The 24,783-nt window shown below is 36.2% G+C and overlaps 2 protein-coding genes across 4 annotated transcripts in view; one reads left to right on the forward strand and one right to left on the reverse strand.

Moving 5' to 3' along the window:
- Window positions 1-1,902: 1,902 nt before the first annotated feature.
- LOC114276673 (glycerophosphocholine acyltransferase 1) lies at window positions 1,903-9,254 on the forward strand. The gene is made up of 8 exons (XM_028218479.2): window positions 1,903-2,224; window positions 2,314-2,466; window positions 2,778-2,835; window positions 2,951-3,051; window positions 3,752-3,847; window positions 3,941-4,034; window positions 7,704-7,941; window positions 8,592-9,254. The coding sequence occupies exons 1-8, from the start codon at window positions 2,141-2,143 to the stop codon at window positions 8,953-8,955; spliced, it is 1,188 nt and encodes a 395-aa protein (XP_028074280.1). The 5' UTR covers window positions 1,903-2,140; the 3' UTR covers window positions 8,956-9,254.
- Window positions 9,255-10,135: 881 nt separating this feature from the next.
- The window catches only part of LOC114276672 (myosin-17-like), a 22,592-nt gene continuing 7,944 nt past the window's right edge, over window positions 10,136-24,783 (reverse strand). For 2 of the 3 annotated variants that reach the window (XM_028218478.2, XM_082902775.1), the window contains 26 exons: window positions 24,709-24,746; window positions 24,387-24,513; window positions 24,123-24,293; window positions 22,845-22,976; window positions 22,600-22,709; window positions 22,344-22,404; window positions 21,850-22,027; window positions 20,685-20,890; window positions 20,482-20,601; window positions 20,275-20,373; window positions 19,947-20,168; window positions 18,940-19,079; window positions 18,445-18,562; window positions 18,260-18,310; window positions 18,075-18,155; window positions 17,755-17,925; window positions 17,425-17,580; window positions 17,125-17,331; window positions 12,875-13,012; window positions 12,716-12,786; window positions 12,488-12,587; window positions 12,350-12,406; window positions 11,782-11,838; window positions 11,591-11,671; window positions 10,987-11,069; window positions 10,136-10,882 (listed from right to left, as the gene is read on the reverse strand). In XM_028218478.2, coding sequence (XP_028074279.2) covers window positions 10,759-10,882; window positions 10,987-11,069; window positions 11,591-11,671; window positions 11,782-11,838; window positions 12,350-12,406; window positions 12,488-12,587; window positions 12,716-12,786; window positions 12,875-13,012; window positions 17,125-17,331; window positions 17,425-17,580; window positions 17,755-17,925; window positions 18,075-18,155; window positions 18,260-18,310; window positions 18,445-18,562; window positions 18,940-19,079; window positions 19,947-20,168; window positions 20,275-20,373; window positions 20,482-20,601; window positions 20,685-20,890; window positions 21,850-22,027; window positions 22,344-22,404; window positions 22,600-22,709; window positions 22,845-22,976; window positions 24,123-24,293; window positions 24,387-24,513; window positions 24,709-24,746 — 3,099 coding nt within the window. In that variant the 3' untranslated portion in view covers window positions 10,136-10,758. Of the gene's footprint in view, window positions 10,883-10,986; window positions 11,070-11,590; window positions 11,672-11,781; window positions 11,839-12,349; window positions 12,407-12,487; window positions 12,613-12,715; window positions 12,787-12,874; window positions 13,013-17,124; window positions 17,332-17,424; window positions 17,581-17,754; window positions 17,926-18,074; window positions 18,156-18,259; window positions 18,311-18,444; window positions 18,563-18,939; window positions 19,080-19,946; window positions 20,169-20,274; window positions 20,374-20,481; window positions 20,602-20,684; window positions 20,891-21,849; window positions 22,028-22,343; window positions 22,405-22,599; window positions 22,710-22,844; window positions 22,977-24,122; window positions 24,294-24,386; window positions 24,514-24,708; window positions 24,747-24,783 lie in introns of all 3 variants that reach the window. The other variant, XR_014349204.1, reaches the window with a different exon arrangement.

The raw sequence follows: 24,783 nt of genomic DNA on the forward strand, positions 1-24,783 counted from the left end.
ATACCTTTATGTATTTATATATATATATATATGTTTGATTAAATAATAATAAATAAAAAAAACAACAGAGAATTGAATCAATATATATATACCAAACATAAAATAGAGAATTGAATCAATATATATCTCACACGGTTTGGGGTAGTTGGTTGCAATATGGGTTTCGATCAGAAAAAAGAAGAAGAAGATGAGTAGGAGAAAGAGGAGGACAGAAAGGGGGTGAGTTGTTTAACAAATTTGTGTGGTGGGTTTGGTCATTTATGTAATATATATATATATATATATATGTTTGATTGAATATAAAAAATAAAAAAAAAAAAACAGAGAATTGAATGGGTTGCTGCAATGGTGGGTTCTTACATATATATACCTCAGCGTTTATGTATATTTTAATCTCATATATATACCTTACATATAATCTCATATATATATCATTTATGTAATGGATTACATATATATTTTAATCTAAAAAAATAAAAATAGAAAGGGGGTGAGATCTTACATATATATACCTTTATGTATATTTTTGATTTTGTAGCAGGTGCTGCAATGGTGCTGCAGGAGTAGAAGGTAAATTAGAAGGGAGTAAAGTTGTAGAACTTGGATGGATTAGAAGGTAATGAGGGTATTTTTGACATTTCATAATTTATGATGAGTGACATCAGCACTCTCTGTTAGATCTTTTAACAGCAGTCACGATTTGGGAGAATCTTGACATTGTCAGGTAAAGTGGGGGAGGTTACTGTAATTATTCAAATCACAGGGGAAGTAAATGTAATTTACCCAATTAAATAAATTTAAATTTATGACCTGAATAATTTAAAAAATAAATATACTTTGCGTTTGCCTTGAAATTAAAAGAAATTAAAAGAAAAAGAAAAAGTGATATTAGCAATAGTTTACTCTCTGTATATCATATAACTTTATTATGTGATGATGATGTCACATTATTGGTATCGTCACTGTTACGCTGAATTTCCACTCCTATGAAACATATCCAGAAATGGTATATATGTATAATTTTCATAATTTAGTCCCTTCATGGAGTAAAGTGATATTAGCAATAGTTGAGAGGTGTAAGGCAATTTTCAACGGCGGATTTATTTTATTTTTTTAATTAAATTTGAATAAAAGTTTCTTTTTGATAGTAAATGTTTTAACGAAAGATTTTGGAGTTTTATCAAATCACCAGTTGATCGAGCAGATGACTAGTCATCCGGTAACAATAATGAATAATGATTTGATGAAAGACACATTAGTACAAGACTATCTCCAATCGTTCACCAAATTCAACATCAAATTCAAATTTGATGAAAAAGATGTGCTTTTTGTGCTCCAACGGTTGCATCAAAGTAGTATCAAATTGAAAAAACATCAAATGTTTCACTAAACTGAGGATGACTTGCCCCTTTCATCAATTCACTATGCATAGCCATTGAGTTGGACCTATCGGACGACCGGGCGAATGTCCCACCAGATGACCGCTTTAAAACAAAAATTTGTGAAAATTTTATACTGGGGGGTCGACCACCAAGACTAACATATGACGCAGCGATGAGAGCTTGCTCATGGAGAAAAAAAACCTTGTCTGGTGGGTCGACCAGTTATTCCTGTTTTTTAATGCAAGTTACAGTGCACCCGTTGGAACAACTCATATTAGATTGAGAAAATCGTCATTTTTTTACTCAAATTTGATAAATAAATAAAAATACTGAACTGTTGAAGATGCTCTTAATATTTAGTTTAATAAAAGAAAAGTGAAATGTTCGATTTAATATTTATTTGATGAAACCGTTAAAATAGGGAGAAAAAAATTAATCCAATTCAAATTTAATGAAAATTTTAAATGAGCATGGGAGATGCTCAACTAACCCTAAATTATTCCAAGAAACTGTTTAATTAATCACAAACACTGACATACGAATCATAGGTACTTAGCATTAAACTAAACTAATGAACTAAACTAATGCATTTGTGGAGGTAGAGAGAGAGAGAGGCACAAACACATATTTGAAGCGAATCGTGACCACCTTTCCTCTCCCTTCCGCTTCTTCTTCTTCTTCTTCTTCTTCTTCCTCTGTTTTTCTCTCTAGCTTTATTGATATTCTCTCTCTAGAACAAGGGGTCTCAGAACAGAGAAATGTCAATCAACGAAGAGACTATCGACGATGCGAATGGGGATCCGTTCGAGAAGATGAAGCAGAGCCTCATAGACCGATCTAAGGTGTGATAAATCTGTATTTTGTTATTTTTTTTAGATCGAATTTGAAGATTTTGACTGTTTTGATTGTTTTTTCGATCTGGGTTTTGCAGAAAGTGGCCCAAACGAAAGACATGTTGTCGAAACAAGCGGTTAAATCCAAGGAGATCTTGTCCAAACAGGCCGTTAAGTCGAAGGAGATCTTGTCTAAACAGGCCGTTAAGATCGCTCATCAGGCTGAAGAACATGAACGATTCATCAACAAGGTATTTACACACACACACAAACACATAATTGTTCTTTATTTTGTGTGTATTTATATAAACATTCTTGTATATTAAGTTGTCCATGCATGATTAAATTGATGGGTTATTTATTTCTCATGTTTAGGTAGTGTTTGATTCACTGAAATGATCATTCCTCCATTTATTTGCAATAATGTATGATAGATTCCATTTATAATGCATTTTTTTAAAAAATATTTTATATTCTGATGGAATGATCAATTCCACCCATATTTAAGTGAACCAAACACAGCCTTAGTATTGATGTTGGATTTTTGTTGTTGTGTGTATAGGTGACTCATTTCTGTGGTGTTCTTGGGTTTGGAGCATTTTGCTTTATTTTGGGTGCAAGTGAGTTCAATATCCTGACTTGTGGAATCAAATGATAAATCAGAATGAAAAACCCCCTATGTGTTCTTATTTTCTGTTGATTTGTTTGTTTCTTGGTTTGATTTCTACCAATCAGGACCCCAAGATATTCCCTACGTATACTGTTTGTTCTATTTCATTTTCGTTCCTCTTCGATGGATTTATTACCGGTTCAAGAAATGGCATTATTATCTTTTGGTAAGCTCTAACATATCTCCATATGTACATTTGTCTTTTTACTTGTTTACATTGATAATTTTTATAGCCTAGCAGGGTTTTAAATATTAGCCGATATGTACATGGGATTTTGAATTTCTGATACTAATATTCACTGATATATAGACTAATATTATCTAATATGGGCTGATATATGACCATATTACTGATACCGGTACGTATCTAATACCGTTATTTAAAACCATGTTCCTTAGTCATAGTAATTAAGCTTATGGTAGTTAATTAACTTTATCGTGTTTAGTCGTATTGTTATTTTATGAGCAGGATTGAGTTTCTAGTGTTTGGTTGAATAAGCTTTTTTAGATTGGAATCTTTATTTTATTTTTTTCACTTCCCTCCCCCCCCCCCCCCCCTCCTCCTTTTTTTTTCTCTTTTATTTTAAAGGTACATAGTATTAGTAATGTCTTCTTTTGACTAAGCATACATAAAATTGGACTGAATGAGAATATGCATGGAAAAGTATGCCCGATAGAAATAGAAATACTTCTAACGTTTAGTTTTACTTCTCAATGTACACACATAACTCTAGTAGTAATGAAGTTATTTTTAATTCGCATTAACTCCAAGGTTTTACAATCACTATTATTCTTGGCATTTTTTCTCCGAAGTCATTTAGATGAGAAGTGGCCAAAAATCACGAAATTAATCTTCTTTTTTGCAGGATTTTTGCTACTATGCCAATACTATCTTCTTGATCATGCTTCTGTTCTATCCGAAAAATGAAAAGCTTTTCATGGTTTGTTTCTCATTTGCCGAGGTATGTAAATAGTTCCAAATTTATGTTTGCAGCATCTCAATGGCTGTACAATTTACTTTCTTTACATTTTCAATTTGTTGAATATGGATGCAGGGGCCATTGGCATGGGCATTAATCGTTTGGCGTTGTAGCTTAGTTTTTAGTTCTGTCGACAAACTTGTAAGCGTCCTCATCCATCTTTTACCTGGTGAGTTGATCCTCCTTTTTTGCCCGATAGTAGGATGCTGATAAAAATTTATTTCTAAAAATGAAAAAAAACCATTGCACTTCTCACTTACCTTACTTCGCTTCTTGCCCTCTTGGACAATTCATAATTGCAGCGTTAGTTTTAATATTGGTTTTGACTTATCAGAATAGAGTTTTTTTTTTTTTTCTTCCTTCTTTCAGTTATTTAGAACTTTTCTTGCCTTCGCAACTATAAAGCACTGATACTTCAAAACAAGTACCGTATCCGTTTGGACACCGAGACACTTTGGGGACACACTACATGGTGTGTCCCCTTATTTAATTAATTTATTTTCAAGGGATACGCCAGGGACATGCCAAGTTATCTTTGCTTCTATTTTATTTAGTGTATTTGATGAATGTTGAATGTTTATTATTTTTTTATTAGATTTAAATACTTAATAGATCATTTGTAAAAAAATATATGAACTGTGTTGATTTAAAAGTGTTTTTTAAAATAAAATAAAAAATTAGAGTTAGTTTTTGTTAATATTGATTGTTTGTGGATGTAATTTAATTTAAATAGCAAATAAAAATATATGAAAATATATTTTATTGTTGTGTCTCCACCGTGTCCATGTCCTCGTTTTTTTGAAATTGCCGTGTCCCGTATCAGCATCTGTGTTTGTACTTCTTAGCTTTGCAAACGCTGGATGGAGAAAAAGGGAAAAATTACTTGCTCTCTTGCTTAAATACTTTCACAAAAAAAGTTGTAGACTAGGGTTGGCTATATGCAGTTTGAACTTTTAATATATGTTGCATGAACTGTTATGAATATGTGAAGTACCTGTGTTGTGTCAGACACTTGACACGCGGGTAAGGGTATGAAATTTGTGTCCGAATTGTCAAGGTGGACATGCACCAACAAACATGTACAAGTAGTCAAGTTTACTATATAAACTATGCATAAGACTTCCATTTTATCATAAAATACTATATTTTAGCCTGTAAAGTTCAGTTTAGCTTAAAAAAAAAAAAGAAATGCTTAAGAATTATGAAATATAACCGTGTCCTAGTGTCCTTGACATGAGAATTAGATAAATCAACACCTTTACCGGGGCCATGGAATTCATTGTGGGTTGATTTAGTGAAATTTAACAGGTGAAGTAAATCTCTTCATGAACACAAGTTTTGCATGATTATAATCCTGTTTGATAATCAGATTGCAAAATTGGATGCTTTCAATTTTTCAAGAACAAAGCTTCTGTGTAAGATTATGTATAGAGCAACAGATAAACATACTATATTTTTATTACGGGACATGAAATAAATGACAGTAATTATATGTATGTATATCCTTGTCCGTCACTTTAAATATCCAAACAACCATTGACTTATTTCAAAGAAATACTCCATTAATTTTAATTTCTAATTCCCTAGGTTATGTTGTAATTCCCTGTTGTAGACAGAAACTATATACACAAAAACATTCCTTTCTTTATGGTAAGTAAAAAACATTTCAGAATACACTTGAGAATATGGATCAAAATTTCACATGCATGAAATATTTGATTCTTTCAAATAAATCCAAATTGATGTGAAGAAGTAATTATTGTACATCACAAGTGCTATATCATTGAAAAAGCTCAAGCCACCATCTTTAATGTGATACCAAGTCACTGCATCAAACTTCTGCAGAAAGGATAGGTAGCGTACTAAATCATGCTCTAGGAACAAGTCCCCTGAGTCATCAACAATACAAAGTCAATGAAACAAAGAGTATCTGTGGGTGTCTTGGTAGTGTGAAATCAATAATCTTCTGAACTTTTCAGTGTTCAAATACATATCTAAAATTTTTCCATACACAAAATCGTAGAAAGCCTACTGTTTTGAGTGTTCCCTTTAAGTGAATAAATCTTCCCTCTGCAAAGATGAACCTTGAGAGCAGCCTCAAAATGCAAAGCTCAAAATGTCTTGTCTTTCCACTTCCTGTTGGTGCTTAAGACCATATTTACATGGGATAGGGAAACATGTAGAAAAGCATTCGCTTTGCAGCGAGTTAAAGTACTTGTATAACAAATACCACCGTGTACGGCAAAAGAACAATATTTTAGGTATTGTGGGCCAATTTCCTAAATCGCATTTGGCATCGTACATTGTTGATGTTATGAAAATTTAGATAGACAAATAAAAGAAAGCAAAAATTATTGCATAAAATTAGCATGCATCCATCTCAGTTGTTGCATGTTTATAAAACTTAACAAGACCAGCTAATAATTGAAAATCAATGCAGGGAAAAATATGAAGCAAAAAGATGCCAAAAGGATGCTCACATCATTATGTTAGAGAAAAAAGTGTAATTTCCTGTAGTGATCGTGTATGCAAGCAGTTAGAGAAAAAAGTAGTAATTTCTTCAAATGTTTTATGAACTCATTTTGCTTCATTGAATATTTTGATCCAAACCAATGACACATCTGAAATCTCAATCTCTCATATAAATAAGAAAAATGGTTTTTTTCAAGTATAATTTTTCCATAGAAAATGGTCAACCACCAAATTCCAATATGATATGAACTTAAAATTACCCGAAACGAAAAATTAAATGGAAAGAAGTAGGTAAATCTAAAACAGACTTCAGTGCATATGGATCCACAAACGAACTCATTTATCAGTCCACTGAGGAAACAAAATGATAAAAATCTCTTATCTTTTATTTAATATGTAATAGTAAATTCCGTAGGATAATCATTTCAAAAACACATAATATAGAAAAAGTATCAAAGCAATCCATGACAAAGACTATCAAAATCCAATTACCCATATCAAGCTGGTAAACTTTTTGTTCATTGAGACATATTGACAAACACTTGGTGTGCATCTATTTAACATATACCTAGGAATGAAAACAGTGTGGGTAAATATTGTGCAACAGACATAAATAATAGGCATCAAAATACATATGTAACTACCAGGATTTGCAATGGCTGGAGGAGAGCTTTAGATGACCAACTTCGGCAGCGTTACGGCAGCAACAATGCCGACAATGATGTGAAGAATAGTGTAATAGCAATTCTATCCAAAATATATATATCTTGTGAGAAATTCAATGTTTGATGCAGAAACACATGGCATGAAAACCAAAATCCAGCCAGCATCATGAGTGCGAGTTACACCTGTGGGGTGGTGAGGTTTGCTCTTCGAAGTGGTGAAATTTGTTTTCTTCTTCATTGTTGGCGTGGGTGATTTGAATCCCATGTGGGTAACCCAAAATATGCAAGGAAAAAGGTATTACAAACCAAACAAGCAGCAGGGTTACACCAAAGCGTTACACCATTCTTACATTCTTTTTATATAGGTAATAGATATGTTGCAGCATCCCTCTACTGCTATTGCTTTACTGTATTAAGGTTAGGAATTGGAACCCATATCACATAGACCAGTATAAGTTCAAGTGGAAGATAATTTAGCTCCTAATTCACCCTATTTAACAGACAATAATTAGTTGATCATGGTAAGAAAATTTTGTCCACTGGTTAGATGATTCTCTTTTCATCACAAACTGTTCGGATTTTCCAAAATAACAGCTAATTGCCACATATTTTCTGTTACTTTGTTGGTCTAATTTACTCAACATACCCAAAAAAATTTCAACTTTTACTGAATTAACCATTTTGATCATTTTCATTTTTAGGGATAGTTTTCTTCACAATTCGATGGTGGGATCCGGCATTCTTTGCAGCCATGCATCCCGAGGGAACTGCTCAGAGAGCTTCATGGCCTTACGTCGAAAGCAAATCTTACCTGTGGACATGGCTATTTCTGGTACCCCTGGCTGCTTATACCTTTTGGCAGATTCTCTATTTTTTTGTTGTAAATGTTCTACGTCGGCAGAGGCTGTTAAGAGACCCCGAAGTCATGACTTCGTACAGGTTTTCTGATTTTCTCATTCTTGACATCTCGCTGAAAATACACACAATTTTTTTTCAAAGTTAGCAGTTGGCAGAGGATTCGTTGGTTGTATGATTTGTTTATTTGTCCATTTTTCATAACAAACGGTTTCACATTTGGTAACGCTTCCGTCTTCTTCTCTTTTTTTGCTTTTTGAAATTGGAAAAGAAAACTTGTTTGGTATGTTGTTTTTATTTTCAATAGTAGAATTGATTCCAAGATTTTCAAAATTTTTGAAAACAAAAAAAAAATGTTCCTTTCGCTTTTTTTCAAAACAAGTTTTCACTCCCTCCTCCCTCCGCCCATCACCTCCAGCCACCCTTTGGCTGACACTGATAACCGGACGGGCACTGCTTGTGACCTCCAGTCACCCGTGAACTCCGGTAGCCACCTCTGGCCACCTACCCACTCCACCAAACATGTTCGTTTGTTTTCAAAACGTGTACACCAAACAAGTGTTTTTTTTTTTTTTTTTCCTTGAATGTTTTTAACAAAAACAACAAATACTCATTCCCGTTTTATGTAAACTGACACCTTAGCAGTTGCAAGCATTCTTTGGTTGATTAATTTGTTGTCCATTTTTATCCCGATATCATTCTCAGCCGTCCTGACAATCTTCTTGGTGCAATAGGGAACTCTCGAAAAAAGCAGAGAAAGCTAACAACATGTGGTGGCGATTAAGTGGTTTGCTAGGGGAACAGAACCGGCTCTTCATGTATATTCTGCTTCAAGCATTGTTCACGGTAGCAACCATGGCACTTACCGTCCCAATATTCTTGTCATATAGATTAAGTGTTATTTTCCAAATACTCAAGGTCTCTGCGACAACATGGAACGGAGGAAGCTTTTTACTTGACGTGATGCCAAAGCAGGTGATCCTAAAGGAGAAGAAGAAAACAGAGACGCAGCTTGAACAAACCCAGGAAGGTCAGCCCTCAGTAGAAGAGGAAAACATAGCAGAACTGGAAATGAAGCCGGTCAATTCTGCCAATTAGCACCAATTCTAGAATACAACTAGAGAAACCTTCTAGCGGTGTGATGGTTGTTTACAGGTTATTGATAATGATCAGCCTCTTTGAGTGGGTCTTAACAGAGTAGTTTTTAGCAATAGGAGATTTGAAACTATGTTTTTGAAATATTCATTATATTTTTGAACTCAAGTTTGAAAGTTGGAGAGTTCTGAGTTTGGAATTTGTTTTAGATGGTCATGTTCAAATGTTTGAAAGCTGGACAAATTGGATTTTGATAAGGTGATTTCATTAAATGTATACATATGCAATGTTTGTTAGGTTCATTCTCAAAGGGAAACAGGTTTGCAAACAAAAAATTGTACAAAAAAACACATCGAGAATGACGTGTCAACGGTGTTTGTGAAATTATAAAAACAATGATAAGTGTTTTTATTGTAAATTTGAAGGAACGATAAGAAGTCACCTCATTTTGAAAATGTTTGTATTTCATTAATCTTCTCAAAAAGGTGGAGTTAGGCAGAGTTGTTGGGGTGATGGGAAGGGCCGGTGTCAAGTTATTAGTATTGAAGTTAATTGATCCCATCAGACAACTTAAAAAATTAATAAAGATATATATTTTTTATGCTAGCTTTGTTTATACCAATAGCCTTGTTTGTAACACTGTAATTTTGTTTTTATGTTTGACTCTCTTCGTTTATACTAAAAATGACCAAATACTTTTTTTTCTTTCTTTCTACAAATACTATATATTTGATTCCATTCATAAATCTTTTTTTGTTTCCCCTACAAGCTATAGGTTTAATAAAATGCCTAATTACTTATCTAAATAATTGTAAGATGAATCCTACCACACATGACAAACTCTTCTCACAAATTCTAATAAATAACATTACAAAGCCCTCTAAAGTCCTTTATTGCAATTTTATTTAATTTTTTTGAAAGACCTCTTCATTTTGCTATGATTTTTCCCATTTATTAAATTTAAATAATTTCATGCAGTTATGCTTTAACTTCAAGAAAGAGTCCTTTCCATTGAAGTCATGCGACTTCACAATACATGGATTTGATTTACAAGTTCAAAACTCTGCTTAAATTTGAAAAATTAAGTTCCTAACACGCGAATTTGATAAAGAAATCCTAAAATCAACTCTCTCACAGACAAACACAAACACATAATATGTAGAAGATGACAGTGCACCGCATATACAATTCAATAAAACACATATGCTATCTTCAAGAAAACAAAAGCAAATGGCAGAGAAAGTAATTTACAATGCAAAGGATACATTGAGAGAACAGTGACCTCAATGAACAAGAAAACATTACATCACCCTTTGGATACATTTTGCTTCCACACTACTCCAAATATATTGACCTAAAATTTGCAGGTACTGTTGATTAATTACACTCACCAAATCACTACCATCAACATCATCAAAATGATACCGAACAACAAAAACAAATGTAGAAGCTCCGCTCCTTGTCGATGTGACAAGTTGCCGGAAACCAAATGCATGTTCCGGTACACGCATATGGTCGTCATGCTAATTAAAAAAAACACGGCTTCCTAAAGAATGTCCCCCGTATCGAAAAGCTACGAGGATTAAAAAAGAAGAAAATAAAAATAAAAAATAAAAAAAGAATGGACCGACCTGGACTCAAAATAAAGATCCCTAGCCGCGGGAAAATGGAAAATATATGTACGATACACAAGGGTGCGGTGAAGGGCTGTGAAATCTGTATGCACAAGGTTTTCGCACATTCATTGATGTGCAGAGTTGAAAAGCACAGAGGTGGGGGATTCAAGTTTAAGACACCATGATGTCTTCAATCGGCACGTTGATGTAAAAATGCAAACCCCGAGTTTTCTCGAATCAGAGGCGGAGGTTCGATGTTGACAATCTCGATTTGTTGCATTGACTTGGATATGTCATCCACAGAAAAGGGAATGCTGCAAATGGATAATTATTTGAAAAATAAATTAGTTGTGTGATGGGCTATATTGATCAACACAAAAAAGAATCAAACACTGTTATTTATATTAAAAAAGGTTACCTTGAATCGTCATCCAACAAAAAGGAACTGCTCACAGCGTTGTTCGAGTCTTCTGTCATCATAACTCTCATACTCGAAATAACCTGTACCACTCAGGGTATTTCTAACTTGAATTTGCAAGAAATAAAGAGTACAACAAAAGCAACAAAAATAAAGAATTGAACATGGCCAGTCAAGTGTCATTATGTTTGGCAACAGTTAAAAAAGCCACATTTTTACTGAACTTTGTTTTTAGTGAAATTTTTTCAAATTAAAACTTTTACTTATCAGCTCCATCTAGTTTAGAAGGATCTAAAATGTAAATTTTTTTTTTTTTTACCCGCGGGGCGGGGGGGGGGGGGGGGGGATTCAAAAGAAGTCCACCAAAGACCGAAAAAGCCACTAAAAAAAAGAAGCCAATTGGTCTTTAGTGACCTTTTTTCAATTTACTTTTCAAGTCCTCTAGTCAAGTAGAACCTAAAAATGAAAAGTTTTTGATTTTTTTTTAAAGTTCACTACAGAGGAAAAAAAGTCAACAAAAAAGTTGCTAAAAAAACAATTGTCAAACCGAATCAGAAACAAGCCAAGGGATACAACAACTCATTGTCGACCAAACTTAACTTACATCTGAAGAGACACTGTGTGTGCCGTATTTGTCATCCCAATACATCGTACTGATCCTGTATAATTGTTGTATGCTGAGAACCTGAAGAAGCATTAAACAAAAGTTAAATGATGAAAAAAGAGAACATAGAAAACGAAGCAAGCTAAGATATTTTAAAAAATGACAGCTAGAAAAAGATAAGTTTCACTCACCGGGCAAAGTTCATTTGTTATTTCATTCAAGGTCTTTTTGGGCTTTTGATGTATGACCTGAGTTGCAAAGGAAATAAAACAGAAGATAAATAAGCAATATATGTGATTATAACCTAAGAAGCAAGAAAACCACTAAGAAGGTAATGCGCTGTGATAGACACCAACACGACACGGCACGCGTCGGACACTAACAAAAATATCTTACTATTTTTAAATATTTTATAAACTCAGACACAATTCGAACACTTTGAGAACACTGGTCTGTTACTTAGGCACGCATGAAAAATATAACGAGTTTGCAAAAAATAACTTGAAATCTAACAATGATAAAAGAAAAACAGCATAATTCCATACCCATTCTCCTACTTTGAACTTTGAACTTTATTATTTTTAAATAATACTCATATTTATGAGTGTATATCCCCACGTGTCGATGCATCGTGTTGTACATATTTTGAAAATTTCCATGTTTACGTGTCCATGTTGTGTCTGTCATGTCACATGTCTGTGTTTCTTAGATTGTAACAATAATCAATGTAGAATATAAGGCCACAAAACCATATCATACCAGGAACCCAACAGCCTGTCTAATATGCTTCAGTTCATCCCAAGCTGATCCTGCATACTGAACACCAAAAGACGTGGAGGAGATAAGACCTCAAAATGAGTGCACGTAATAAAGTTATTACTATTGAATACTGCTTACCTCCTCTGTTGCATCGCCACACCACTGTTCTAATTCAGCTAACCCCGATTTTACATACTCCCCATTACTGAATGAGCAACACTCTCGTCGCAAAAGAAGACTGCAGAGAGGAACAGGAACAAAGGCTAATGAATGTTTGCAGTAAGTCTAAAATTAATTAGTAGGTAAAATTATTAGCCAGACTGCATGTGGAAAAACGAAAATAGAATAAGATTTTGGTAGATTTACCTGTTGAATAACTGAACATTGATAAATGAGAATATCTGAGTGAACACTTTGCGTACTAGGAAAGGGGGAACCTGTAAAGCAACAGTATGTAAGAAATTAATACGATTCCTGAAAAAGTCATCTTTGTTCTTGCCAAATTATGTAAACTTCAGAACTCACGAAGTTCGCTTTCATCATCCTCGAGTAGTTGTCTAAGCTTTTCACAATACTTTGCCAATGAGCAATCAGAGCTTGTTGAGCAACAGCATGAGCGTGAGAACGCCCCTTCACTAAACTTGCACGAGACGTCCTAGGTGCCTGCATTGAACCACACCACATAAACACTTCAGATCCAGAGAAAGATCTTTGCCAGTATCCTACTCGATTTTCTAACCCTTGGAGGATTTAGGCAACCTCACATGGCTAGCTTAACTTCTTTTAGGGTTTTTTTTTATTAAAGTTACCCATATCCATGGAAACTAAACAAAGTAGCAAAAACTTGTTCTCTTAGGTCCTCGAGCACGAAAGAATTATGACCTTACAATTTTCTTTAATCAAATCTTATGGGCTATAAGACAGTCAGGAGGCTAACTTGGACTGTAATTCTTTGTTTTACTATGTTAGCTGAAAGTTAGGTCTTTTTTTAATAATTGAAGCTAAGTCTGTCCAGCCAACATGATTGGAATATGAGTGTTGAGCAAATAGGCAATAGGCAATAGGCAATAAGGTATGGAGGAAGTGTGGCAAAACTAGGAGAGATAAGGTTAGGACTAATGAATCCATGATATGGTTTTAGCAAAATGAGAGAAAATCAATTAGGAATTTAGGATGGTCTGGTGTGAGATGGGCGAAACCAAAACTAACTTGGGTTAAGATAATAAAACATGATACTTACGGTTTAACAGAGATTATGACCTTTAATTGAGTGGAATGGAAAAATAGGATTCATGTAGCCAACCCCAAGTAGTTGGGAAAAGGCTTAGTTGGGCAATAAGGCATGGAGGATGTAGAAATTTAATGTATAAAGAGAAATAGAGAATTGTATTATTGATTTGATTTATATTGATTTATTACAATGATTCATGATTCCTATATATAGAAGAGGGTGAGTGTGTAGTAGGTAAGGAGTAGGTGAAGTGGAGGTGGTAGTGGTGTAGTGGGTTAGGTTTAGTGGAGTAGGTGAGGTGGTAGTGGTGTAGTGGGTTAGGTTTAGTAGAGTAGGTTTAAGTGGGTGAAGTAGGTGATAGGTTTTAACAGCCCCCCGCAAACTCAAGGGGGATATGAACTAACCAACTTGAGTTTGGAGAGAGTTACAAAACAAGAAAATACATAAAAATAAAAGAGGATAGGTGACACTGTATGGTGGTGTCAGACCATTGGTGAAGACACTGGATGGTGGTGTCATAACGTTGTAGAGGACACTGTATGGGGGTGTCATAACGTTGTAGAGGACACTGTATGGTGGTGTCAGACCGATGTAGAAGACAGTTTATGGGGTCATGTCGGACCGTTGTAGCAGACAATGTTGTGACAGTTGTTGTGACAGTTTACAGAATCTTGCTGGACCCTTGTAGAAACTAACCGGAATCAATGTCGGGACAGTTTACAGAGTCTTGTCGGACCCATAAAGGAGCTAACCGGAATCAATGTCGGGACAGTTTACAGAGTCTTGTCGGACCCATAAAGGAGCTAACCGGAATTAATGTCGGGACAGTTTACAGAGTCTTGTCGGACCCATAAAGGAGCTAACCGGAATCAATGTCGAGACAGTTTACAGAGTCTTGTCGGACCCATGAAGGAGCTAACCGGAATCAATGTCGGGACAGTTTACAGAGTCTTGTCGGACCCCTAAAAAGTCGCACCCTCAAAAGGCGTGCCAAATCTTTCAAAAGGCGTGTCATCAAAAGGCGTGTCCAATCCATAAAAAGACGTGCCATCAAAATGCGTGCCCAATCCATAAAAAGACGTGCCATCAAAAGTTGCGCCCTCAAAAGGCGCGCCCACTTCATCAAAAGTCGTGCCCGACAGAAAACGTCGAGCCATCAAAAGGTGAGCCGGAGACGCGGCGAGGCACGTGAGCGACAGAGTGGCGTGTCGGCCGCGTCGTCAGTGTCGATATAAACCAATGCGGAGGCTGTGCTTGAGGCAGAAGCGAAGACAAAAAAACCTGGGAAAAAACTTCTGAAAAACTCTTCATTTTCTGAGAGAAATATTCGTTTTTCTGAGAGATTGCCTCTAAGAGCTGCAAATCTTGAAACACTCCCCTTCCGAACATTATCAGTCTGAAATTGCTATTTCGCTGAAACACTCAACAACCCAAAAAACATGGCCTCTTCTTCCCGTTCAGCTACCCAGAATATGGCCTCTTCATCCCGTGGTCTACTCACTCTCTTTCCCGACCTCAACGAGTCAACAAGAGAGATAACTGGTGCGGAGGCCCGTGAACCTCAACCAAACACCTCTGGTTTTGCTCCGTTGAACTTTCCGATGCGGTCGGTGGAGCAAAGAATGGCAGTGCAGTCGGATGTGGAGGCCAATCAGTATACATTGAAGTCATGTGTGAAAACCATGACTGCGGTTACAAATTTGTCGAACCGGCTGCAGAGTAGGACAAATGAGGTGCAGCAGTTAAACGCCCAACTGGCTCTGCTCCAACGCATGTATAAGGATGCGCGAGCAGAGTTAAGTGTGCTAAAGGCGGAAAATAAGGAGCTGAAGCGGAAGGCCACCGTTATGTTCCGATTTGGAGGTCCGCCATATGCTGTAGTGGAGGAGCAGGGTGGAGTGATCGTGCCCAGTGGAGTGGGAAACACGGAAGCAACACCGTCAAGGGCCGCCCAGGACGGAGGCAAGAAGAAAAGACCGGCGGAATAGGCGAAAAAGTGAGGTCGGTGGGTGGCCGTTTGCAGAAAAGAAAACAAATCTTGTGGTGTTGTGGTTTGTGTTGTTGTGGTTTTTTTTTTTTTTTTTTTTTTTTTTTTGTTAAAATTGTGATCGGGGTTGATCCCTGAGATGAATAAAAGATGGTTTGGTGTGCAAAGCTATATGGTATGAATGGAATTTGAAAAAGATTAAAAAATAATGTGAAAGAAAAATAAAGAAAGAAATAATAAAAATATATTTGAAATCAAAATGAAAGATAGGGAAAATAAGGAAAGTGGTTTGGAGAAAATAAATAAAAATAATGAATTTTGAAATCAAACGGAAGAGAGAGAGGGGACAAGCCCATGTGAGAGAAAGAGGGGAAAAATGATAGCCGATGCACCCAAAAATAATCTAGCTGCTATCCACAGGCGCTTAGGGAAAGGAAATGGTAGCAAGAGACGGCCAACACCATATATGGCTATAGCAAAGAAATGGAGTATCAAGCTCAACGGGCTAGGATTTAGACCAGAGAGTAAAGCCACTGGTCCTGTTGAACACACACCTCCAAGGCTCAAATAATCAAAACATGCTTCACGCATTTCCTTCCTTGCTTGATCAGGAGATGCACAAAACACCTTATACAGGGCTCCAGTCATTCCTCCACCAGTTAAAGGATGACGCATGTTGAAAGCATCACCTATTAATAGTGCTCCAGGAGTAGGGTAAGGAGCAGCTGGCATACTTCTATTGGGCATTGTTCTAATACTTCCCTTATCAATTGCAGCTATAAATGAATCATGCAGCTCAGGTGGAACCTGGGGAGCCACCAGAGGGAAGCAAAGCCGAAGGCTGCTGCAAAGCCGAAGGCTGTAAAAGCGAAAAAGGAAAAGAAGGCTCCGGCTAAGACAAAAGCTGCTGCGCCAAAAGCTAAAGCCGCTGTGAAGCCCAAGCCAGCGGCAAAGGCCAAGCCAGCTGCGAAGCCAAAAGCTGCTGTGAAACCGAAGGCTGCCGTGAAGCTGAAAGCTGCAGTGAAGCTCAAGGCTGTGGCGAAGCCCAAACCAAAGCCGAAGGCGAAGGATCCTAACAAGAGGCAAATGAGCATGGAGGAGAAGCATAGATTGAGTGTTGGGTTGCAGAGTTTGCCCCAGGAAAAGATGCCACAGTTAGTGCAGATTATGAAGAAGAGGAATTCACATTGGCCTCAAGAGAGAGGATTTAGGCAGTGATGGGAAAGTATGTGTAGAAAATAAGCGGAATAGGTTGAGGTCCGGCGGGCGGCCAAGGCGAGGTTGCCGCCCGCCGGTGAAACGAAAAATACTAAGTGCTTAACCTTGCTCTGATACCATGTAGAAATTTAATGTATAAAGAGAAATAGAGAATTGTATTATTGATTTCGTTCTACTCCTGAGTTGAAGGATATAACAGCAAAATAGTGTATTCTATTTATTTTTAATAACTCAAAACAACTAAAATCATGAGCTGTCTTCAAAACCAGTTTATTTTCTTCCTTTTTGGGGGGGCAAATGAAAGCAATCGTAGCATATATGCTTAAAACGATGACATACCTGGATACATAATCCAAGCAATGGAGAAATCTCTTTCTTTAGATTGTCTCTAATCATTCCATATATTTTCTCAAGGAAGGCGGTAAGCTGCTGTTTAAACAGCAAAGCTGGGTACTTGGCCTCAACCTGCCGCAAGTCGTCCAGTCTACCAAGCACACGACCATTAAGAAATGAGAGCCCGGCACTTTGGGGAGATGATCTTAATCCCTTGAATTAAATAATATAAACAATGATTAGAAAGAGCAAACAATCATAAACTCACTAGAAGAAGACAGCAAGAAGGTAAGCTTTTCTTCATACTTGGGACATCCTCCCAAAAAGAGAAGTCGAAGATGATCTTCGCCGCTGGGGAGTCATGCTAGCTGCTCCGCTTGCTTTGAGTGTGTGTTGGAGCAGCAACAACAAAGTGGATGTATTAGATAACCAGTAGGCTAATACATCATTATTATCTTGCACCTTCAATAAAATTAGAAGTTCTTGATTTTAGCATAAAGTAGTCATTGAACTCATTTCTTACGAGAGAGAATATTATCGAGACATAATTTACAATTCGTTCAACAGTCGCAGAAAGTGGTCAAAAAATATAAATGATGACAGTGATTGTACTTAAAAAAGAATCAAAACACCCACCTCTATGGATGAAGCAATTGTTTGAATTATACGGTCAAACACACTAGTTCTTTCAACTTCAAATGACCTCCAGTGAAGGAGGCATTTGTATATGACACAAGCAGCAATTGGCTTGCCCCCAGAAAATCCCAAGTCTTGTGTAATACACTTGATTAGCATGTCCTGGTTCTCCTGTACCAGTAAAGCAGTTTACAGAAAGCAAATTAGAAATTAAACATGATCCTTTCAGAGTCAAGATCAAGATCGAAATGGAAAACCAAATAGATAGTAGTCATGCATGATGGATCCAATTTGCTCCATTCATGCCAACGGCTACTCACTTGCTGCTTTTCATTCAGGGATTTTTGTGGCTTTTCCTCAGATTCAGGCTCCCGTGGATTTGATAGTGCAGCAGTCGTGTCCTGAGACAAATAGCATATTGTAAGCAATACAATTTTCTGGACATTTCCAACGCATCAAACTTTGCCCTATTCTGCATTTGATGAAAGTAATAATGTCTTCTTACCGGTGCAATCTTTGTTTCTCCATTTACAACATTGCCATTCTCAGGAGTTCTCTGGAATTGTGTAAAAAGAAACACTCAGCAGTTGTGTAAAAAGAAAAACTCGGCAATTGTGTACAAAGAAACACTCATAATGCATCTACATGAACAAGTACAATAGTGAACAATGATAAAATAATCAATAGTACCTGAATAATTGTTGTCCTTGGTCGTGCAGATAAAGCTTTCCCAGTTGGTGACATTGTCAATGCTTGCTGACGTAGTACTTGATTCTCAGACTCCATATTGGAAAGTTTCTCCTCAAGCCTGAATCCAAAGAAGTAAAAAAGCTTCATAAATATTACAACGATCACAACAATACTAGAATGCATAGGTGTATGCATGTGCATCTAAACATATAACAATTGATATCTCACCACTAGGATCTTTCCTAACAAAATTTCATAATGGAGAACTAAAGATGCAATCGGAATAAAGAACAGGCAGACATTATATAAAAAAAAAATGTCCAAATATCGCTCACTATTCATGCAACTAAGGTTATCGAAGTTCCAGTCGCATATGCCAGATTGGAAGGTTTAACACAGATATTGGCTGATTGTTTGTTTCTTCATACATTTTTTACTATTTAAAACAAGATATAAATTTCTAAGAGTTCAATTTTTCATATTGAGTTTGCAGACCTCTGTACAGAATCTTGAAGCTGGTCCACTTTACGCTCTGCATCTTCAAGTTTATTAACCATCTTTGTGTTTCTAACCTCAGCATCTGTACGAGCCTTCCGAGCTTCTTCAGCTGCCTGTCTTTCTGATAACAGTGAAGCCTGTATAATTTGAAGCATTCCTCAAGTCAGTGAACTCCACATGTTCAATTCCTACATCACTTTTCATTAATATATATATATATATTTATAAATAAGCAAACTTTATTAAAAAAGCATCAAGGCGATGCACTGAAAAAAAAAAAAAAAAAAAAAAAAAAAAAAAAAAAAAAAAAAAAAAAAAAAAACAGGTGCATAAATTATTTTCAATAGGGCGACAAATGAATTCCAAGAACAGCTGAATGATAATCAATGTGTTTGTGCAGTAACTTCATTTGATAGCAAGCAAAAAGGTTCATGGAAATGTTGGAGTAACCAATATTAAGACAATTAATAACACTGAAAAGCAGGTGCATAAACCAAGCTGAAGCAATAGTTAACCCATCTTGGAAAGTGTAGTGAGGATTGACAAACTCTAGCAATCAATAAAGCAACCAAAGTATTACCTCACTATTTTGACAGAACCAGTACAAACAGACAGATGAAGCAACACCATAATTTGTGGAAATTCAGCTTTATCACCCACGCAGTCAAGGGATAAAAACATGAAAGACTAATACAGTATCTAAAGCTTCCATATACTATTCAACCCAGGATGTCTTAATGCTAACATATAGAGATCTAAAGCTTCCACCTACTCTATTCAACCCAGGATGCCTTGATCCCAACATCTAGAGATCCAAAGCTTCCACCAACCAGACTGAGATTATGGTTATAGTCTGCTTTGATGCAACATATCTCAAGTCCTAACAATAGTAAAATATAAAGATTTCCATAATTTAGCTGTCTAACCTATAGATGGTCTTGTTTTTACATTGTTCAGTCTTCGCTATTATACATATCAATGGTAATCCAAGTCAGAGGTTGTACCTTCAAACTCTCTACTTCTGCTGTCAAGGAATCAATCTTTGCTGTGTCTTGAACTATGACCGGGGTTTCCTTAATTACAGGAGGTGCGTCTTCAATAGCTTTGCGTGCCGCCTCTCGTTCTTTAATAACTTTGGCGTTTGCCTCTTCTACTTGTATTTGCATTGCATGCAAAGCATCCTGTAACTTTGTAATTTCTTGGGCCTTCGCCTCTTCCAGATCAGTCTGTATTTAACAAATATGAGGTGCAAGTCAAGTCTGGTACGTTGCCATACCATTCACAAAACTCAATAAATTAGTAAAGCATGATACAAAATGAAAGGAAAATTACCCTTAATCGCTTCTCTAACTGCAATCGCCAAGTAAGTTCTTCCACACGCTTTTCTAGCTTGTCTTTTGCTTCTTTGAGGGCCCCTGTTTCTCTTGAAGCCTGAATGAATTTGCATAAACAGTTAACAAATAGAAAATTGTTCCCAATACAAAGCCACACGATGCATTAAAACTTCCACCAAGAGAATACTAAGGATTGAGATCAAACCATTTTGAGTTTCCTGAGCTCTCGCCGAGCAACTCTTCCTCTCCAACCACATTGAGAAACAATAGCAGCCTTTTGAAGACTCTTATAATAAGAATATGATCTATGACAACGCAAAAGAGCCTGCAAGCAAGCAACAAGATAATTTTTTCAACATACAATCATTTAAAAACCAAATTAAAGTCAGCACTATATGGTAATAGGACCTGGATGATGATTGCAGCCTTAGTTTGCTTTCTGAATCTGAATTCATTGCAAGCAGTCATTGCCCTTAAGCCTGTCTGCAATGTGATTGCAGATGATCGTACTGTTAAATAGGATTTCCGGGCAATATAACGTCGGAAATGCTTCTGGATCTTCAGAGCTGCAGCTTCCTGTCGCAACTGTTCATATAGCTTGCAAGCCAGCATACCTGGTCAAGTGAAATAGCTAGATGAAAAATGTTCTCTTCTGCATCAGAATTCCAAACAGCTAGATTGACAGGTGTCAATTTAAGTGAATTTTTCTGTAAAAAAACAGCACCATGCATAAGCCAACTACACAAATTTGTTCCATAGAATGTGTGACCGAGGTTAGTTCCTAAAATCTCTTGGTAGTTGTCTGAGACCAGGGACAAAATCCCACCTTCATCTGGGTTTAGGGGTTCTATGGGTAAGGGCCACTTCCTGTTGTGTTGCCCAAACAAAAAAAGAAAAAAGATATGCCATATACAAACCAAACCAAACTAAGTCCTCTGTCCCACTCAAGTACATCAGCTACATGAATGGCGAAAAGCTATATGATCAGTAAAATTAAATAGATTCATATCTTTTTTTACTACCGCATCCCATGTAAATTTAGGTCTTAATCCATTCTCTCTTAACTTATCTTCAATTAATGCTACTCCTACCATTTCAAGAATATATTCATTTAATTTTATTATTCCTAGTCTTACCACACATCCATCTAAGCATTCGCATCCCATCTACATTCAATTTCTAAACGTGTTGTTTCTTAGTTGCCCAACATTCTATAATCCCAAGAGGTCACCCATCTTAGTACTACTTTCGTCCAAGGATGCTTAACTACTGTCATATATGATTTTAAATTACATCTTACTCATCAACACCCAAGACACTTGCAGATATATGCACACCAAACATTCTCATCCATTAATGCTTCCAATATAACTACACTTCTAATGTAATTTGCTGACAAAGGAATTCCTAAGTCACCAAGCCCAAAACCTAAAGAAATGACTTAGCAATTTTACAATAACTTCTTTGAACAACAACGCTACACTTACCTCACATGTAAGACTGAACACTAAATGAAAAACTAAAAAGTAACAAACTCAAAAAGGCATAATGTAGAAAGGAATCATAAAGTTACCTCGCCAACATGATTGCAACTGAATAGCAGCTTTACGTATTGAAATGAACTCCTTGCGAGCAATGTAAGTACGAATTTGCCTTTGAATTTTGTTGGCCGCATTTCCAAGAACCTCAGCTCTTCTCGCATCCAGCTCAGCCATCTGCCCAGCTCGCAGGAAGACCTTTGCCTTGCCCATCTGCCAAGCCAAGCTCATTGTTACTATATGAAATAGAAGTTCTCAGATCCCATTTGTAAAATTGCATCACATCAAAGTGATTTTAAATAGACAGGTAAGCAAAACACAATAGTAAAAAAAAAAATATTAAGTAAATTTTATATTATCAGCTGAAAACCCCAAACAAAAAGGAAAAGAAACATTTTAAACATGCGCCTAAACATTCTGCAACTACTTGAAGGTGGCAGAAGTTGAAAGTCACTTCGGACATCAAGCAAAAAATGCCAGCATAAATAGCATGATCTGGACAATAAATTCAATGAAACATCATGATTACCTGATAACCTTTCAATCCCATTTTATCCAGAATCATCTGGCATGCAACCTTGTCATCATAGCTGCACCAAAAGTAATCATAGTTTAACAAAAAGAACAAATGAAGAGGAACAAGAATGAAAGAGCAAGGTATCACGAAAGAAATACAGAAAAACAAATCATGGGGCATTCTATATTTAATCAACTTATACAATAGATAGCTGACACTGAACCTCAAATTAAACACTAGAAAACAAAAGAATACAAGTGAAACCTACTTTCCATCCAAAACTTCTGGAGCAAGAACACCAAAACGGAGGAGAAACTCATAGAACGTTCGTCTAGTGGGGTACCCTGCACAACTAATTCTGATTGCCTCAAGAACACCCTACAGCACAAAAGAATGACCAAGACATATAATTAATACCAAAAAATGAACCATTAGCCCACGGCTTAATTTTCCAGGTTAGATAATATGAATATAGTATAATATGAGGTATGTGGTTTGCCAGAATATACTTACACCACAACGTAATTGTTGGATTATGTTGAGGTTTTCGAAAATAGCAGGCTTGAGGACATTGTTCGGCTTCACACATCTGATGTAGTGAGGTTCCGTTGAACTCAAAGTTTCCATTAAAGACTGAAGTTGTAGCTGCAATTTTGAAATGTAACTCAAACATCAGAAATATATACCCTGGATCAACATATATAGCTGCATTTTTAACACTTAATCACTAGTAGCTGCATTTTTAACACTTAATCACTAGTGCGCGAGTAGTAGCACATATCAAGTATGCATACGAGGAAGTCAACAGCACTAAATATATCACTTCGCAAATTTAAAAGAACTAATATAATAATAAATGTTCGTAATCAGAGATTGCTGAAGAACTAAAGAGACAGAATCCTGGCTACTCAGAAACATCAAATTACAAAACAATGAAAGGGTCATTTGAAAGAAAAGAGAGGAGCAGCCTACTTAACACACTTCAACAAAACCTATATAAATTATAGCATTCTTTTAAGTCTAAGGTACCATAGATGTTGAGTCGACATTACAACTATAAGTTAATTCCACAAAATATCAACTTGTTTCTAGATGAGGATTCACTCTTCCATATATGACTACTATTTTGGCAGATTCATAACAAAAAATGCAGATTAAAATAAATATACAGTTCACAGAGATGCAATGCATTGTAATAATGTCAAAATGGTTTTGAAAACTTCAAAGGATATTTGCAATGATATACAAAGAGCTAATTTAATACAACTAGTATAATATGATGAACTCATGGTTGTCTGTGACCCTTTATACAAGCCTACATATCATGGCTGAAAGAGGCCCCATGGCTTTAAGTAATTCCAAATTGTGCTCAAAGGACCCAATAAGAAAGATTTTCAGGGTCATGGAAAGAAACATTTCAATTCATTCCCTCAGATTGAATTTCTTTATTTTGCCAATTAAGGACAGCATATTATCCTATTTAGTAAAGTTCATTTTGACAGAATTATCAGTTTGAATGTCAAAAGAATAGCTACTTCAGTTGGCTTGCCATTGTTCTAAATCTGTAAGTCCTTGCATGCAGGATTATCGGGTAGCTCTTCTATAGCATGAGAAGAACTAGAATTATTTTCTCCCTCATGCATGAGAACCACATGAGAAAGCACACATTCTTTCCATGGTTGCAGTTTTCCTGTATAGGGTGTTAAACTTCAGCAAACAAGTCAGCTTCAAAACAAAGAAGCTGTGCACTTCATCCAGAGAGAAGCCAGGAAGAAGCCAAGTCAATAATACCTTAAAGCGCGACCCAATGGAAGAAAATTTGGACGACTTTGACGATTCCTCCGGAAGTGGAGGGAATAGACCAACCACAAAAGGGCACTTGGAGGCTGTTAACAGATCCTGATGTTCTGCCACAACATAATCTTTGTTTTTGTCTAGAAACAGATCAGAATGATAAGAAACCTGGAAAACATGGGCAATATTTTAGCAAAAAAAGGGTCAAGTGGAATCTACATATCAATATGAAGCTACATACATTGTCCTCAAAGTGCTTACCTCTCCCGCATAGTGAGATATGGTGAAACTAGTTCGAGAAAGCTTAGGTTTAGAGAAGCGCTTGTTTTTTGCAAATGTCTGGTACAACTTCTGAGAAAATGTTTCATGAGTAGACTTAGGAAACATGCTGCATCAAACAATTAGACAAATATCAGTCCAACCAATACGATGAAAAAAAACACAGAAGAATGTACAAACTTAATAGTGTTGTATATTAAATCCTTCATCCAAAACAGCACAGATTATCATCATATAGGAGTTATAAACCCTGCAAATAACTACATAATAAACGGGGAAAACACAAGATTTAGAATCTGCATACCAGGCTTCGTCTAGTAGTGCTATGATTCCTCCAGGTTTCTACAAAAGATTGAATTTGTCAGATATCACAATCCAA

Source organism: Camellia sinensis, chromosome 13, assembly GCF_055761805.1.
Source record: "Camellia sinensis isolate YWXY chromosome 13, ASM5576180v1, whole genome shotgun sequence".
NCBI classification, from domain to species: Eukaryota; Viridiplantae; Streptophyta; class Magnoliopsida; order Ericales; family Theaceae; genus Camellia; species Camellia sinensis.

Excerpts from the sequence above, each read along its gene's own strand:
- LOC114276673 (XM_028218479.2), top strand. The coding sequence starts at position 2,141 with ATGTCAATCAACGAAGAGACTATCGACGATGCGAATGGGGATCCGTTC. Across the intron at positions 3,848-3,940 it reads TTTGTTTCTCATTTGCCGAG|GGGCCATTGGCATGGGCATT; the intron begins GTATGTAAATAG and ends ATATGGATGCAG. Across the intron at positions 7,942-8,591 it reads GAAGTCATGACTTCGTACAG|GGAACTCTCGAAAAAAGCAG; the intron begins GTTTTCTGATTT and ends TTGGTGCAATAG.